Consider the following 18,500-nt stretch of genomic DNA (forward strand, 5'->3'; position numbering starts at 1 on the left):
GTAAACCAAACTCTCAGTTCAAAAGAGAGAAAAAGAGACAGAAAGGAAGGGGGAGGAGCAGGAGGAAGAATGGGTTATTTGAAGAAGGATGATTTACTTAAGAAATGCTTATCTACTTCTTACAACATTACATGTGCCATTTCAAGTGCTTTATAAACATTATTTCATCAAATTCTTGTAGCAACTTATTTGATAGTTATTATTGTTATCATCCTCATTTTATAGGAAACTGAGGTGCATATAAATTAAGTAACGTGTTCAAGGTCACACAGGCAGTAAGTGGCAGAACTGAGATTTTGAACCCAGATCCCAGATTCAGATTCTATGCTCTTAATACTACCTAAGCTGCCAGGTGAGTTCCCTGAAGGAACATCATAAAGATTAAATAATGGGTTGTTGAGAGACACCAGATTTGCAATCCTGTCTGTGAATCTTAAATGGTACAGTGAGCAACATGATCCTTATTCATGTTGCTTTCATCAAAGGAATTTAGGATATTTCATCCATTTCAAAATTTTTGAATAAAAGATGCTGCACACACTTATTTCTGAGAAAGGATACAATATACTATCATCAAACTCGTTTTTGCTGAATAATCTATTCCTGAATAGAATGAATCAATAACCTGGACTTATTTCCAACTTATGAGATGAATATTTAAACACCACTATGTATTTCTGCTCATATCATTTTCAAGGATATTGGTTTCATCTAACTCAAATATTCTTTCCAGAAATATGGGGATCGTTGGGGCGCCTGGGTGGCACAGCAGTTAAGCGTCTGCCTTTGGCTCAGGGCGTGATCCCGCCGTTGTGGGATCGAGCCCCACATCAGGCTCCTCTGCTGTGAGCCTGCTTCTTCCTCTCCCACTCCCCCTGCTTGTGTTTCCTCTCTCGCTGGCTGTCTCTATCTCTGTCAAATAAATAAATAAAATCTTTTGAAAAAAAAAATTCAGAAATATGGGGATCGTAGATCCATCTTTACCAGCTTGTGTTATAAACAGTGCCTCTTCAGAGTAGTGCCCCAGAGAACAAACACCACACAGGTTAGCAGAAGTCTAATTCTTCTTCTTCTCCTCTCTCCTTTCCAATGTTTGCATCTACAAATGGTCCAAGCATGTCCCTCAGTGCAGGGGAGGAAATGTTTTCTTTTTAAGTCCAAAGGGCTGAAACTGCTGGAACATGCTATTGCTTCCTCTCTTGGGTTGAAGTTGGAAAGGTCTACATATGCTACTCAAACCCTTGTTTGTTTCCAGAAAGCACCTTCTGCAGCTTCTGCCCTACAATCCATAGGCTTAGTGTTGTAGCTGAAAACCAGAGCCCAAAGAGATGCCTCCCTCACCAGGATTTAGAGCCCAGAGGAAGAACTTCCTAAAATCCTGGCAATCAGGAGAGATGCAACCTCCCCTACTTTTCTTACCTGCTCTCTTTACCACACCCCTCACCAGAAGCCAGGGGGCTTTGCCTACAGAACATCCAGTAGGGGTGCCACTTAACTAGGGCTGATGCAACTTAAGCTCAGGCTCCTCACCTGTTCTTGTCCTGAGACAGATCCCTACCCAGACTGCCGAGGATGTCCCTTTCTTTGTGGATCCATGGAGTGAAGAGCTCTGCAATGAACAGAACAGTTGTTTAGCCTCACTTCAATGGCCATGTCCTCCCTGAGATCCTTCTGTTCCCATGCAAAAGTGACTAGTTCCTTGCAGTGACCGGGAAGTCTGGTGTGCCAGAAGGGGAGCCACACCCAATTTCTGTGTATTTGGAGCTGGGGCCTGGCTCAGCCACTGCACTCTGTTCTGTCATTGTGAGGTTTGTGGAAGTTCTTAGCAGAATGGTGATGATGGTGGTGATGATCGTCAGCATTCAGTGAGTATTTATTTTTCATGCACATAATCAGCACTCAATGAATGGCCCTACAGTCCACAAGATAAATATACAGGTTTTAAATGTACCTCATATCCTCATGCATTTCTGGGAGATAAGTACTATTAATATTTCCATTTTACAGACTTTGAAACTGAGGCTGAGCATGATGAAATAACTTGCCCAAGGCCATGGAGCCAATAAGGGTCAGATCTCCAAAGCTCAAGAGTTTCAAGTATCACCTTCAGTTTGGGTTGATGAACTTAAAAGCCCCCACAGTGTAAATATATAGTCATTGCTTAATAAAGGAAATCTTGTAGATGATAATTCATTTCCAGACTAGCTTTTGCAGACCTCCTTCTTTCCTTTCTACTTTCCAGTCATCCTGCCTTTATTTCATTCACCTTTATTTGGCCTGCCACGTGCCAGGTACCAGTCTGTGTCCTAGGCATACAAAGAGGACCAAGACCCAGACCAGGCCCAGCAAAGCTCAAGTCAAGGAGCCAGGCCTGAAAGCAGATTCCCATGAGAAGCCCCAAGTCTTGCCACCTAATGAGATGAGGAAGAGGGTGCTGTCACCCCATACAGTCCAATCTGCTCTATCCTTGCACACAGGAAGGTGCTGCCCATGTTCCATCCAGGGATGAAATTAAAGGTTCCAGTACCTGGACTTCTCCATTTACAATTGGCACAGCACTTACTCAGTCAGCCTGATTTGGGTTCCTGTTTTTCCTGTTCTCCTCCCAACAAGATCACTTTCTGAAGGAAGAAACAAAAAATCTGCATTTTGAACTCCATAGCTCTATGATCTTAAGTTCTCTGACTCTTAGTTTCTTTGTTTTATAAAAAAAGAAAAGATAGATAAAGAGGGATAAAAATACCTGCCCTGTTTACCTGGAAAAAAATGTTATAGGATCAGATGAAGTTTAATGCAGGCCTAAAGGGAACAAAATGTTATGTAAATGTGAGGACTTTTGCATATGTTTAACGTGAAATTTAAAGCTAAGTGACACCATCTACCTATCTCTACCTCCATAGGTGCCCACATACATGGTCCCTGTGTTCCAGCCATAACTATGTAGTTCTGCTTTGAAGTGTCCTCAACTCATCTCTTTCTACTGCCTGAAGTACCCTCTTCCCATCACTGTTGATTTGCTTCCTTCCTCAAATGCCATCTCCTCTCATCTAAAATAATGACTCTTGCCTCATTTGCACCATTAAATGTTACATATCTCTCAAAAAATCATACAATGCCATGACTAGAGCTAGTTATCATCTACATCCTGTGCCTAGATTCGTCTTGTATATGTTCAACCAAATGTTTGTTGACTCAAATTCTGCTTCTCTTCTCTATGCCCTTTCCTGCCTGCCCCCGACACCCTACAGCTAATGCACCACCAGGTCCTTAGTGGGTTCCCAGTGCTTACATCCTGCAGAGCTTTAGGGGCAGTATATTCAACAGACAAGTCTTCATAAGTCAAGGGAAGTTAAGCTTTTCCCTTAAGTTAAATTAAACATCAGAGAAGAAATATATGAAGTTTGCCTATACCCTCCTGGGTGGGGATCAGAGCCCAGGAAGAGAATGTCTCCCAGAATGCAGACTGAGAACTAGGGGGGCTACCCAGATGATTGTAGGTGACACACAGGTGAACTTTTCATCAAATGTAATAGTTACATAATCTCATAGGTATTAAGAAGAAAGAAAATTAGCACATCCAAGCTGACTTCGAAAACATTCTTTAATAAAAGCTCTTGTGTTTGAATAAAAATGAGTTGATTTAAAGAAAAACATTACATTAATAATGGAAGTAACATTACATAATGATATGGCCAAATGATGTGATAATGGCACTCCAAGGTCAAGAAGTGTAAGGACAGAGAAAATACTTTCTGGAGGGTGGAGGTAGAAATAGGGATGAAGAGGTACCAGTTCTATGGATCAGATCTATTGGTAGCCTCAGGAATTAACAGAATTATTCACAGAGCTGTGTTACTATGCAAAACTCTTTTTTTGAAAAGCAGAATGCAAATAGAATGTTTTCTTATCATGACATTCCTTCTTTGGAATGAAGAAATATGCTGGTGAATGTCAACTCACACATCAAGCTTTGCAGAGTTGGGCACCAACTTTCATAATGGCCATGGGGTTATACACCCATTCTCAGGACTGTCAGATACAAAGGACCTAAGTATGGGTTTGCTTTTTCATTTTTTTCTGCAAAACACAATACTTTACAAAAAGAAAACACTTCAAAGGCAATCCTTTTCTCACATACATTTCAAGGGCTCCATTTGAGATCCACATTCATCTTCCTTATCCAATTACATGATCAAAGTAGAAGTGTTTGGCCTACTTTAGGGGTTTAAAGACATCCAGGGAAAAACTAAGAGCATTGAAAACTACCTTTTTTAAGCCACACATCTTCCTATAGAATAACTAGAATCTCCCCAACCCCCATAACTAGTCTCTAGATACAGAAAGTCAAATCAGATAGTTAACATGCTCTAATCATTCAAACCATGAAAGATTCAGTTACATTTCTGTAAAATCCAATCTAATCTCATCAGTGTGTCTAGTATACTTATTGCTCTCTATACTGCTACAAAGTCCCTTCCAGAACCTATTATAAAACTCTTGATTTTCCTGATTAGTCTTAAAGACCTCATAATTAAAATAAAAACTATTTAAAAAAAATAAAATGTTACTTCATTTGTCTCCCCACAGCTACTGGTTCTAGCACATCTGTTCATTTTAATGCTACAACATGGAGTTCATATTTCCTAAAATAGGATGTACCTTGTCCTTCATATTAATGCTCTGGGATTTGAGGCCCTGGCTAAAAAAAAAAAAAAAAAAAAAAAAAGCAAATGTGGTGTACTCAAAAATGTTTAAGTGAACAGACTGCCTATTGGTGGATTGATTTTTCTGTATGGAAATAAATCTGTTGACAGCCACCAGAATTGGGGTATAAAACATGACCTTGGGCAGCTGCTGCCATTTGTTTCGGTGGGAAAATGAGGGTTTGGCTCTCCCCAGGGGTTAATACTGTGATGTTCTAAGCATCGTCTAGGCTCTGTTTCTGAAGGGTTACACTGGAGAGGAGGAATGCTTTGTGGTTTATGACAAGATCACAGCAGAATACTTTGTGCACGCTGTGATTTGTATTGCCCATTTGTGCACAGGCCATAAAAGTGCACTTTTTATCAGGAGCATTTGTGAATATATAACAGCACTGAAGACATATGGCCACTAAATAATTCACAGTTATCTATCTCCTCAGCAGATTCCTTATACACCTACCATGTTTTAATGCCTAGTTTGCCCAGAAACAATATTCTTTATGACCCTTCCAATATAAAAATGTTTACTGACTGGCAGCAATATATGGATACCATGGGATTGGGCTGTAAGGAAAGGAAAATCTCTCTACTTTCTCTACCTCTCCCTGTCCTCATCTGTTTCTCTTAAACTCTTCCAACCAGGACCTAACCTCACAGGAGAAGATACTCTCCTCAAATGTGGGTGCTAACTTCTGACTTCTGGTATTTGGGCTATAAGAGAGAAGTCACTTACTAACATTCACCCTCTTTTCTTTCCAGTTCTATATCCATTTACAGCCCCAAGGAGAATCCAAACGCATTTGATGCTGCAGCATTCTTCCAGTCCGTGGGGAATTTCCTGGGGATCTTCGCCGGCTCATTTGCAATGGGGTCTGCATATGCTGTTGTCACCGCACTGATATCCTTTGTATGTGTGCGTGGAAAGCTGGGGACTGTTAAGAGCATCAATGTGGAATGTATCTGAGGATGCACAACCTCCAGGCCAAGAAAGAAGTGGCTAGACAGTCTAGTTCAAGTGTGATACAATGCCACTGGAGCCATCTTAGTTCTGAGTCATCCTTGAGGCATAGATTGGTAGCAACGGCAGAGGGGACCAGGATCTTTTTTTGTCCAAGGCCTATTCTAGCACTATTGATACTATCTGACCCCAAGATAGCAACAGTCTTAAAAAACTGCCATGTAGGAAAATAGGTGAGCATGGGACATCAGGATTGCCTATATTAGGATCAAGAGGAAGAACTGAAGATCCAAGGTCAGGAATAAGACAGGATTGACTGGGAGTGATTAACTGGGTATTCTCTTCTTCCTTTTCAAACTTCTTTCAACCACTAGCTCATAGGACTGGCCAACTCAAAGATCACTGTGGGTTTAAACAAATGTCCTTAGTGATTTTATAGAAAGGGATGTGCAAGCAGGGCAGAAATGACATGTTTGCCATATCTGGGCAGTTGTGTCATCTCATTCCCTCTTTTGCAACAGTGCAGTGGGAGAATGGGCAGAGTTCCTAGAGAATTTGAGCCAGGGAATGAAGCTGGTCTAGTGAGCTGTTCAGTCAGAGCAGTTGGATGGAGCAAAAGTAAGTCAGAGTTGAGGAAGAAAGCCAGAAAGCCAGTGTCAAGTGTGAGGGCTTAACAGAGGCCATAAAAAGAGGCAGAACAAAAGATCAAGGACCAAAGACCTTGGGGAATAGAGAAAGAAGAAGGGTGCAAGATATGTCAGGGATCTAGCAAAGAAAGCAACACATTGGGTACTTTTTCATGGGGACTGACCCAGTGAATCTCTATTCACGGAGCAGCTGCTAAAAAGCTAGTTTCTACTAAGGCTTTCTAACATGAGTCAGAAGATGAATAAAATATGGGTTCTGCCTTCAATTAGTAACAAACTTGGAAAGACAAGTTCTACAGTAAGAGTTCTATCCAACTTATTAGGACTCAAAAATTCAAATGTGGATGAGTTCATTGTTTCTGAAATAGTCCAATAGACTCTTGACCAGCCTTATAATTCTAAAAAATAATGTGAAAAGCAATATTTACATGCAGACAGGGATGTAGGCTTGGCCTGAAGTATAGATAGTATATAGATAAAGGCTATGTGATAAGTGATTCAGGAGAAAACCAGCATTCATTAAAATGTGGGGATGGGATTGAGAGGACTAGAGGGCTCAGGCTGGTAAGCAGTGGAAGATGAGGAGACACAAGTGATTGGACTCACCCTGTGGTGTCTCTTGGAGTGTTATTCTAAGGAGTCTGAGCTTTTGTCTGTAGTCTGCAATTAGCTACTGAAGGTTTCTGCTCAAGAGAGTGACATGCTGAAAGTCCTGTTTTTAAACAATAAATGAGGAACTGGTTCATAGGATGAGTCAAAAAAGGATTAGAATCAAGAGAAACTGTGATGATGAACTATGGAAGAAACATAAAGGAGAATAATGTTTAGAAGAATCTCTAGGATTTAATGATTGGAAGAGGAGAGATTCAAAGGCCACTCCACAATTTTGTCCTGGAAACCCTAGAGAGCATCAACTCCTTTGACAAAGAAATAAAGTAACTCAGAAAAGGCAGGGCTGATCTCTAATAAAAATAATGATTAATAATCTAATGATTAATATCAGTACTCATGATATGTAAGGCCTTTACTATTTGTTTTACACGCTATACCTCATTGACCCTGACGATGACCATATCATGCAGATATTATTTTTATTGAATACTGAAGCTTAGAAAGGGTAAGGTATTACCCAGCATCATACAGCTTGTAAGTGTAAGAGCCAAACTTCAAACCCAGAGCTTGAAACCAAGAGACAGACCATACTTTTGATCTTTATTGCCTCTTGATTATTAAGTGGAATTACGATGGAGGCCACATGTTGTTTTACATAAGTAATGGCAATGGTGATAGCAACATTTCATGAATGTCTAGCATGTGCTAAGGCCTTTGTGTATCTCCTCATTTGAATCAACCCTGTAAGATAGGCTATTATTATTATCCTCACTCTACACATGAGGAAACTGAGGCTCAAGAAGGTTAAGTAGCTACTCTGGGCAACATATCAGTAATAGCCAACACAATTATTATTAGTGTAACATTTGTTAAGAACTTTACCATTTGTCAGCCATTGTCATTAGCATTTTACTAATGGATTTTCTCATATAGCTTTTTTAAAAACACTGGAAGGAAGATACTGTTATTATCTCAATTTTACAGCTAAAGAAACTGACACATAAAGGTTAAACAACTTGTCTAAAGCCATACAGCTGAGACATTTCAGGGCTGGGATTTTAAACCCACACTTTTTGGCTCCAGAGCCTGCTCTAGGTGGAAAAGATGAAATTGGAACACTTTTCTGCTTGATGTGAAGGGAATGTGTGGACACATAAGTAAACAAGTTGGTAGGAAAAGCAAGAAAAACTCCTAGAGATTAGAAGTCTGCCATGAGATTGGATCAGACCTGGAAAAAATGGTGGAGAGATAGAAGAGCCAAGGGCTCAGTCTCAGTGGGAGGATCTGTCACGCTGCACCTGCCTCTCACAAACTCAGGCTGCGAAGGAGACAGGTGCACAGTCTTTCCCTCCACCATAATGAGCCTTGATACCTTGTCCATAATGAGGTGATACTCCTCAGGGTGTAAGCCCCTGGGCTCTATGCTAGCTTGGATCTTGACTCAAAACTAAACTACTTTCTGGAGAAGGTTGAAAGAGATGAATGTCCTATGTCCACTTGCTATTCTGTTACTCAAAGTGGCCTAAGCCTTCTCCACAACAAATTAAAAGAGGAAATTCAGAGGAACACACCCCACTAAAAGCAAAGCCTGTCCTCCGAGTAATAAAAGGGAATGCTGAAAGGGTCAAAGGGCACCCTATATTTTCTCCCAGATAAAGAATTGTTTCCAGATGCTTACTGAATCAATGTCCGAGAAAGATGTATTCCAAAACAAATTAACTTAAATCACATTAATAGAAAAGTGTACATATTCCTTGTTGCATATCTGGTACTCTTTTGAGTGCTTAACACATAATAACTGGTGCATATACCTAGGAGGTAGGTTGCATGATTACCTCCATTTTCAGACGGGGAAACCAAGGCACGAATTGGTCAAGGGACACGTTGAAGCTGATACGGAGAAGTAGGATTGGCTTCCAGAGGCTACATTCCCAACCTTGATGTCATTCTGCTTCTTGGCATTTTGTGCTTTCTAAAATTTTGCAAAACATTTTACAGATACTTCATCTCATTTTACTCTCCGTACTTGGGTGAGTAGGTATTATTCTCATTTCTCATTGACAATTCACATAGGATAGAAATGAGGCTCAGAGAGGTTAATATACTGCTCAGAAATCACACAGCCAGTGACTAGCAGAGCCAAGACTCAGACCTGGATCTTCCCCAGGGATCAGCTTTTTGCTTCCCTGCCCTACTGCTAAACATTTCTTAATGTAGAATCTCTTTAGATTTTTGTCCTGAAGCATAAAAATGCAACATACCATCTCCTTATTTGTCAGGGCATTTTCTTTCTTTCTTTCTTTCTTTCTTTCTTTCTTTCTTTCTTTCTTTCTTTTTTTTTTTTTTGCATAACTGTGGGCACAGTTGCAATGTAACCATTTTCCATCGATTACATATTCCTAATCATCTTCCCATAACCCATTCTCTGCATGATTTGGATCACTCTGCCCTTGCTCTATGTGCAGTTTATAGGCTATTGACCAAGTGTCATCCCAGCCAAAATGAACCATTGCCTGCCAAAGGGCTGCTTGCCTGACCTAGAAATAATATACCTTTTCCTCTATCCTACTTATACTAAGATGGCGTGGGTAGTTTCCCTATCACTGAACATAAACGTTCCTCCTGATCCTATTTCCATCCCCAAGAGAGGAGATTTCAAGGTGATCTGTCCACAGACTCTCACTCCCCAGGGAGCAGTGGCCTCGTTTGATGCTGACGCACTTGCAGCACGTCACCTAGCCTCGCTGTCCATGGTTTTGTTTTCCCTGATCTGCTGCCATCATTCCCTGAGGGGCATGCCCCAAGGGCCAATGCCAAATTCAAGAGGTTTTGTACCCACGCTTAGCTGATTTTATCTTCTTACTAAGACACCTTTTTAAAATCTGAACACAGGTTTGCATTTTTACTGGAGTGTTCAGCTCCCAACGGAGCATGGAATTCATGCTGGCCTTCAAAGCCATCTCAACAAAAGGTATAGCCTCCCAGTCAGGTCTGAAATCAGTTCTCTTACTCTAGAACTGTCTCAACCAGGTTAGGTTTCCTCAGCCAAGGAGGAGATTTAGCTGTAAAAGCATTTGTTGTTTTCCTTAACATGTCTTTGTCACTTGACCAAATTTACCAAACTCTGTGAGTTCCCTATGCTGGAAACCGGCCTGTTTTTCCTCCTGTCTTGGAGCGCCTTCCTGTCTGCAGAGGCTGCCGGCCTGACAGGTCAGTGCTTCACTGGGCGCGGCACACGTGGACGTGTGAGCCGTGTGTGCCGTGTGTGTGCTCCCAGAACGACCCCTTCCTGACGCAGCAGGATGTGAAATGGACTCTCTTGTATAGGGGTCTGTGTCTGAATCAGCCTTTCCTGGGTACCCTGAGGAGAAAAAAAATAATCACTTATCCATTTTGTACACAACAGCTTAACGGAAAGTCTCCAAAATGACATTTCCTCTTCTCTCTTTGCGGTTAGGAGGGGGTGTTAAAATCAACAAATGGCTGATATATAGAGGTGATGGATGACTTTACAAATGGCAGTCTACTCTGGGTGCAAAGGGACACACAGCTGCCTCGCAGAAAAGGGTGGTGGTTTTCCGTTGGCTGCTCATGGCAAGTACCCTTGGAAGCAGCCTCTCTGGGGTGCGCACGTTTCCATACACATCAGTGTTGAGAATCCTTGCATACAAAAAACAAAGAGCTAATGTGGCGGTGCCACAGTTTAAAATCTCTTCCCATAGAAAGTCTATATATAGAATCTCTGAGGTGGAGCAGTTAATAGAGAAAGGGGCAGTCCCTAATGTCCCAAGGGCCATGGATCCTGTAATCTGGATTCAGCAATTAGATTGCCTTTCTGCAACAGCGAGGATTTGTGCTTGGATAGCTGCAACGATTGGGTGCTTTTCTGTGTAGAAGAATCACTGTGGCTCTGAGCAAAATGTCAAAGCTGTTTCTTTCCTTTGGCCTAGTTCCCTGCTTCTCCCAGGTTTCAATCCTGGATCCCTTGCTGCTGGCTACTGTCATCTTAATTGACATTCAAGTGTGAGACTCACCTCCCCTGTCCCCCAAGTATTAACTGGTAATGAGGCATGATTCTCTGGGTATTTGCATTTTGTTAGGTGGTCCTTTAAGTCTAAATAATAATAATAGAAGTTGACAGATATTGAAGGTGTACCATGAGCCAAGTGCTAGATAACCGCATTTCATGGACGTTCTTATTAATTCACAGAAAGACTCAAAGTTAGGGCCTACACCCAGGACACTAAGCCAACAGTAAGTTGTGGAGCTGGGATTTAAAACTAGGAGATCTGATTCCAGAGCTGGTTGAGAGCCAAGCATTGCTGTCTTGAATGAAACTATGTCTATGGACTATCAGGCAAGCCCTCATGAGGAGGAAGATACTTGGGGTCTCAGGAGCCTGCCTGGTCCACTTGCTCATAGACTGGTTTTGGCCCTCCTGTGAAAACCATGGCAAATATTTCTTGTAATGATAACCTGTCCTACTGCAGAGTCACAGGGATCAAGCTATTCCCACAGGCCTTGAAGGCATCTGTTGCTGATGCGGAAAGCTTCCTGCCAGTTCTTAGGATACTATATTAAGGCTACATTACCAGAGTGCACCCTAAGGGGAACTTGTATCCAAATCATTGCAATACAATGTCTGTTAATGTTAGTTCCTTCCCTTGTTATTAGGGAGGTTGCTGAAGAGCTTAATCATTCCAGAGAAAAAGAACTGTCCCTTAAATGAAATAATGAAGGTAAAAAAAATTGTATCAGCCATTCAAAATAATTTTGGTTCCCTTTCCTCCAGATTCTATGCCTTTTCAGCACTCAACATTTGTAAAATAATGTAGGTAATGTTAACAATAAGAATACATATTTGACCTTCTAGAAAGGTAAAGAAGTATCTTAACTCACCTGATATTTTTTAGTCTATCTTTGAACATTATAATAAACACACACACACACACACACACACACACACACACACACCAATACCTAAAAATTGTTTATTTTTATGTGTTAAAATTCTTTCTATTTCCTGGTCCATTTCAGCAAGATCTTGTTTTATTAACTATTTAAAGATTACAGTCCATGTGTAAATTGCTAGTTTATCTGTACCTTGCTCTTTTGCCACGCTTTTCAACCTGATATCCTTATTGGATGCCATGCAGACCTCCTCTAGGGAGTAAGCTTCATGGGATGGGTGAATATAGGTGTGGGCCTCAGTAGCAGAAAGACCAAAAGTCCATGGCTGCACCCAAGGGCACACTCACTCCAGAGCAGTACTTCAGATTAAGCAATGTGCCCTTTAGGCATTTGATACAAACCAAACTCTAGGTGTAAGCCTATTCTACTGCCAAATACCAAGCCTGCTTTGTCTAAATTACTTGTGTTTGTTTGTTTATTATTTAATCCTTGCCTATTTCCAAATTGGATGTGAGACAACTCATAACATGAGCCATACATATCATGGGACCATTTAGTTGAGTAAATACTCAAGTGCTTTGGGATAGTTTTTCTGCAAAATTAGACAGCTGTTCATTGCTGTGGTTTGGCAATAAATATAGCTCTGAGCTTTCTGGCAGCCAAAGTCAAAAGGGAAACATGATGAGTTATATAGGAATAATACAGTATTATAAAAGGAAATCATACTTATTTATAAAAATGGGCAAACTTCTTTTTTGGTACTAAAATTTTAGGGGAATTTATCACATGTATCCTTGTATAAGGGACCTTTGAACACTGTAATGGGCAATATATTTAATAATAGTTTTAGGGAAGATGGAGATACACTCTTCATGAAGTCATCTCTCATATTAACCTTCAAAGAAATCTGAGGGAGTAGCACCAAATCAAAATTATCTGTGGGCATCTCTGATAATGATAAAATCCTTTTAGTTCTAATCCACAGCTAAACTAGATAGTGCAAAGCTAAAATCTATAAAACTTTTTAAAAAGTGCTTAACAAATGAATGTATGGCAATGAATATAAAGAACTAAGTGGACTAAGCTATTAAGCAGCTTATGAGTAACTATGGAGGTAACCAGCAACCATGGAGCCTGTCAGGGTTTCATGAACAATTTCATGAACAAATTCCCCCAGCCCTGACATTTCAAAGTTGTGCTCAAGGATGCCCACCAAGTGAGCAGGGCTCTAGGCTTCCCACCCCTATACTATCCCTTTTATTGGTGCCATGAATTGGGTTTTCACATAAGATTTCATTTGAAAAAGGGATTTCTGTTGCTTTAGACAAAGTACATCTGTTTTTAGAAACATATTTTTTATTTTTTCTTACAACCAAAGTAACATATAACCATTATAGAAAATTTAGGAAGTGTAAATTCACAGAAGGAAATAAAATTAGAATTACCTGTTTTCTTACTACCTATTAATAACTATTGTTAATATTTGTCTGAGTACATCTGATTATATGTATATACATACACTTAATTAAATATAAACATGCACACATGAATGTAATTATACTTTTTAAATTTGAAGTAACTTACTTTTTTCACTCAAGAATTTATAGTAACTGTTTTTCATGACATTATTCTTCTGTATTATTTAATGGCTGCCTAATATGATATCATATCAACTTGCCTTAATTTATTCTACCCTCCCTCTAATTGTTTATAGTTTTCAATATTATTAATATGATTACAATGGTAATCCTTATAGATTGATGTATGCCTTTCTATTGCTGGGTTAATAAGAAAGCTAACATTTCAATGTCTTGGAAAATTCACCCAAATTATCCCTCAGAAAATTTGTAACCCTTTATACTTCCATAAACAGTGAAAGAGAGCTCATTTACTCACATCTTTACCACCCTAAATTTTACTCATCCCTGCTAATATGATAATCAATTTCCATTTCATTGTGATTTACATTTATTATATTTGTACTGAGGGAAGTATTTTAGTCCCATGTCATTGGCAATTTATATCTCTCCTTTGGTGAACTACCTGTTTCTGCCCTTAGTCCTTTTTCCTACTGAGATGCTTATGTTTGTCACTTTGAATTTTTGGAACTTTTTATTTATTCAAAATATTAACCTTTTGACTGTCATGTAAGCTATGAATATTCTCCAATTTGTGGTTTTATCTCTTAAATATGTTATATTTTGTTGGCTTAGTAAGGGAAAAGGATAGTATGGACATTTTCAACTTTATGTGGTTAATTTTATCTCCTCCTTAGAAAGCCCAAGATTTTATTAATTTTTGCATAGAAAGCCTAAGTGTTTATCAATGATAATGCATGCTTTTAATAGTTTTGTTCTTATATTGGAATCCAACTGGAATTTGTTTTGATATGTAGTACAGGATATAGCAAGCATTTGATTATCTTCCTGGAAGATACCTTCCATATGTACTAACACCCTTCAACCATAACCTATGTGTTTCTAATGTCCATGTCTATAGGTACATATATGTGTATGTATGTTCTGGGTTTTCTATTGTACCAATGAAATTTTGGTCTTCACTGTTTTTATCATTTCAACTTCATTGTTCATTTTAATATCTAGATCAATCCCTCACCCTCTCTTCCCCATTTTCAAGAGCTTCCTTGCTGTACTCACATATTTATTATTCCAGATTGACTTGAAAATAACTGTTAGGTTTCAAGCAGAAAATAACTGAGATTATGATTGCAGTTGCATTAAATTTTTAGATTAATTTGAGAAGTGGTATTTTTACAGTGTTGAGTCTTCCCACCCAGGAATATGTTATGTCTCTCCATTTATTCAAGTTATTTTTTATGGCCCTCAGTAAATTTTTATAGTTGTCTTCATATTCAACCTACAAATTTCATGTTAAGTACTTTTTAAACTACTTTATATTTGAGGGTATTATGATGAATCAAAACTTCTTCCATTAAGGTTCCAACTGGCTACTGTTTGTTTATGTGCACCCAGACTTCACTGGGCTATCGGATTTACTCACTGTACTTCTGAAATCTAGAAATAAAACTGATGTGTAGAATTAGAATTGATTGGTCAAAGTTGCATCAGATTATCAGGTCTGCCAGGGCTATATCAGCACCAGAAGTATGGCTGAAGCATTCTGGGCACTCGCTATCTTTTGAGCAATGGAATGAATGATTTTAGCTCAACAAGAGGAAAAAAATTCCAAAATCTGAATAACAGACTGCTTTATAAGATAATGAGTGCCCTGTGACTGCAAAGATACTGAAAGATTGCATATGTCCATTGGTCAGGATATTCCAGGGCAGATTCATACATTAACAAAAGAACATACCATAAATTACATCAATATGCAATTTCATTTCCTTAATTATTAAGTTAAAATAGAAACATGTAGACCTGAGGAACAAGAGCCTAGCTGAGAGGAATATGGTAGACATATGGGCTGCCCAGCACCCATTCTCATATTCACTTGTAATAACATCCTGATGTTGCTCAGGGAACTGCACCTCCTCCATCAGGTACCGTCTTGTTGATCAAGGTGTCTCCTCTTCCCCTGCCAAAGAAAATAGGGACATTGGAAGGGAGGTCAATCAGACACTCTTTCCGTAGGATGTGATCCTTTAGGAGGGACATAGAAGGATGTATGACCGTTCGCACCTGTTCTTTCCAACAGTAAAGCCCTGTTGAAAACCCCTATTTATTCCTGACACTGATTCCTGGGGCTGCCTTTGTGCATGCTTTCCCTCCAGTAAATTCTTTTCTGATTACAGTAGCCCAAATCAGTGTTTATTGCTTGCAAACAAAGAAGCCTAAATGGTACAAGGGAAGGAATAATCTATGCTGGATTTCCACAAAGGAAACTGCTTAACTTGGTGACAGATCAGAAGGGAAAGAGGCTCAAAGACAGTGCAGCCTCTAGGCTAGGACACTTGGGACCCTCTTATGCCAGATGCACAGTGATAGGCAAACAAAAAGGATCAAGCTTTTAAAGACAGTTTGTACCGTGTTCATTATCATTTTCGATTCAGCTTCCTATAAGATTCATTATGAACACTTCAGTTTGAGGGGGGCTTGCTCATTACCACATCTTCTGCTTTCACGTTCAGTTCTACTAATTTGATGATGATCATTTGATTTATTTTGATTATCTTTTACTTCAAGGGCCACATTTGCAGCCGCCTCATCTCAGTCACTTGGAAATTGCACCTGCGAATGTTCAATAGTCACATAGAAGAACTTAGTTTTATGGAAACAAGTGGCTTTTAGACATGTAAATGAAGGTTGGCATTTCTATTACCCAGAAGTTTGATTCTCTGCTGTTGGAAATATACAAGTGCAGTTTGAGAAAACTTTTATTTGGGAAGACTGTGCAGAATGTCAAATGCAAGTGAGAAGTCTTTCTAGAGGATGAGAGTTTATAGATAGAAATGGACTTCAGGGAGTTCTTACAAGCCAGGAGAGCATAGAAAGAGAATGTATATGGATATATCTGCCCTACTTACAAAATCAGCCACTTTAGGGGTATGTCTCTGGTTTCTGGTTCTTTGGCTCACTGGCTGAGGGATTGAAATAAGTCATCCTATCAATTGGTATCTCAATTTTCTTTACTGCTAAGGTAAAAGGATTTTATTATTTTGTAAGGGAAGGACATGGTACATGTACAAAATGTGGCTTTTGAGTAAATACATGACCCCAAGGTATTCTCTCTGTGAGATACCTGGTACACATGCATACCTAATTTCTGATCAGGTAGAATTTTTCTTGTGCAGAGTTCTATTTTCTAAAAGTCACTGGGTTACTGAGCCATTATTTTAAATTGAATATTGAAAATAATTCAGCAGTATTATTTATAGCATAATCTCTAATGGAATTGAATCCTGTCATAGAAGCTGCTTTTCAGTTTATAAAGATAACCAAAAAGCACAGCTGGACAGGTTGTTTGAAAATTCGTTTTTATAATCTGTTTCCCAGCTGAAGACTTTGGGGGTCAGGTTTTTGCCAGAAGCAAACTTTCAGGGACTGTCATTAAACACCCGAAGAGTAAGATTTCTAATGGCAACATTGACACCGTGTGTAATGATTTCTCTGCTTCCAGGTGCTGCTGTAATAAAGGCAGCTTCCATTCTTAGATTCTTGGGGCATATTTTGCATCCACTGAAGGCAAAGGAGGGAGAGGGAGGCTACTGGCATACCTCATTTTCTAATACAAGAAGTTAAATAGTATAGCTCACTATTAACTCACCTTAGAATGAGCTCCACCTAAGAAAATAAACATATAAAAACCTGAAAGAGAAAAAAGTCCTGATTGCTAAGTAATGCTATTGGGCTTTCTGGTCTGATTCTAGACAGTAAGAAACTCCGAAAAATTTATTAAATGTAGTAGGATGAAAACGTATGATGTTCTGGCCCATTTCCTAGGGAATTGACCAAGATATCTGAAAGAGGCACTCAGCACACATAGACATCAGGCACACCATAAACAGTTAATTCATCTCAATCCCATCACCCAGGCATGTTCTCCTGTTGCTCTCAAATGACAAGGGCCTAATTATATTGTCATGATAAGCAAAAGTTGACACTTGGAAGCTCAGTTTCTGCTTATCTGTCAGGTCAGTTTTTGAAAGGCTTCTGTAGAGTAAGTAGTCAGGAAAAGGAGAACTTGGGAAAGTCTTTCTTATTTACAATAGACAAAGAAGAAAGATCTCCAAATGAAATTACTATTACTGGACATGTTGAGACTTTGCTTGATCTGAATAAGTTGGCTCATTACTTTTTATCTCCATCATCTCTCAGCTTGGAAAAAAAATTGTCTGAAACTCTTAAGAAGGCTTTAGCTTAGAGCTGCAACGTGTTCCATTTGGCTTGCCAGTGATGCATTGCATGACTTGGTGAAAAATATATTTCTAGATTTCAATAAATAAAACAAATCACTGGGAGGGGACTTGGTTTCAATTGCTTCTTAAAACAAGTCTGGCTAGTTTCAGATTCGAAGGACATGTCATTAGGTGGTATCTCTTTGCTTAAAACTGCTCATGCTTTCATATTGTTAGAACCATGTGAATCCAACTTAATTAGCCAAAAATTCACCAACAAATGAGGTGCATTGAGTGGTTTCCAAGCCAAAAATAAAACCTGGAGGCTCAGAATATTAGACATTCAAACTGTAGTAATAGGCATCCAAAACTCTCAAGGGGATTAGTTAACCAACACACTGAACCAAGGGCAAACATGCAACGTTGCCATCTCAATAAACACAGGTGTAAAGTACATCTCCTCGCATAATAACTCATTAACTCACACCTGCACTTTCTTGAACTGAATAGCTCATCATTTCAATATTCAAACCACCTTGCACATGTAATTTGAGTAGTGGACAAATTTACCCCCACTTTTTTTACTGTAAATGTTTTCAGTCATTGTTTAATGTCTCCTCATGGTGCCAAGAGGCATAGGAGGAAAAAAAGAAAGTTCTTTCTTTCTCAAAAACCCATTTTATTCATAGGCATGTAGAAAATTGTCAGAAGCTAGACAGTACAAATACATAACATATAGGTTAAGGAGAAAGTACAGTCAAAGATAATTCCCAGGTCCCTATATCAGCTTGATCAATGGTTCATTCCACCAAAATGGGGAATATACATGAGTGAATAAATGCAATAGAAAG

At 39.2% G+C, this 18,500-nt stretch overlaps 1 protein-coding gene across 4 annotated transcripts in view; it reads left to right on the forward strand.

Annotated features, from left to right (window-relative positions):
* The window catches only part of SLC9A9 (solute carrier family 9 member A9), a 550,759-nt gene that overhangs the window by 245,591 nt on the left and 286,668 nt on the right, over positions 1-18,500 (forward strand). For all 4 annotated transcript variants that reach the window (XR_572657.2, XM_008707677.2, XM_008707671.2 and 1 more), the window contains exons 7-8: positions 5,463-5,601; positions 10,025-10,130. Coding sequence is in view for 3 of the 4 variants with exons in the window: in XM_008707677.2 (XP_008705899.2) it covers positions 5,463-5,601; positions 10,025-10,130 (245 nt within the window). In the remaining variant the exon portion in view is untranslated. The remainder of the gene's footprint in view (positions 1-5,462; positions 5,602-10,024; positions 10,131-18,500) is intronic.

Source organism: Ursus maritimus, unplaced genomic scaffold (assembly GCF_017311325.1).
Source record: "Ursus maritimus isolate PB19 unplaced genomic scaffold, ASM1731132v1 scaffold_20, whole genome shotgun sequence".
NCBI classification, from domain to species: domain Eukaryota; kingdom Metazoa; phylum Chordata; class Mammalia; order Carnivora; family Ursidae; genus Ursus; species Ursus maritimus.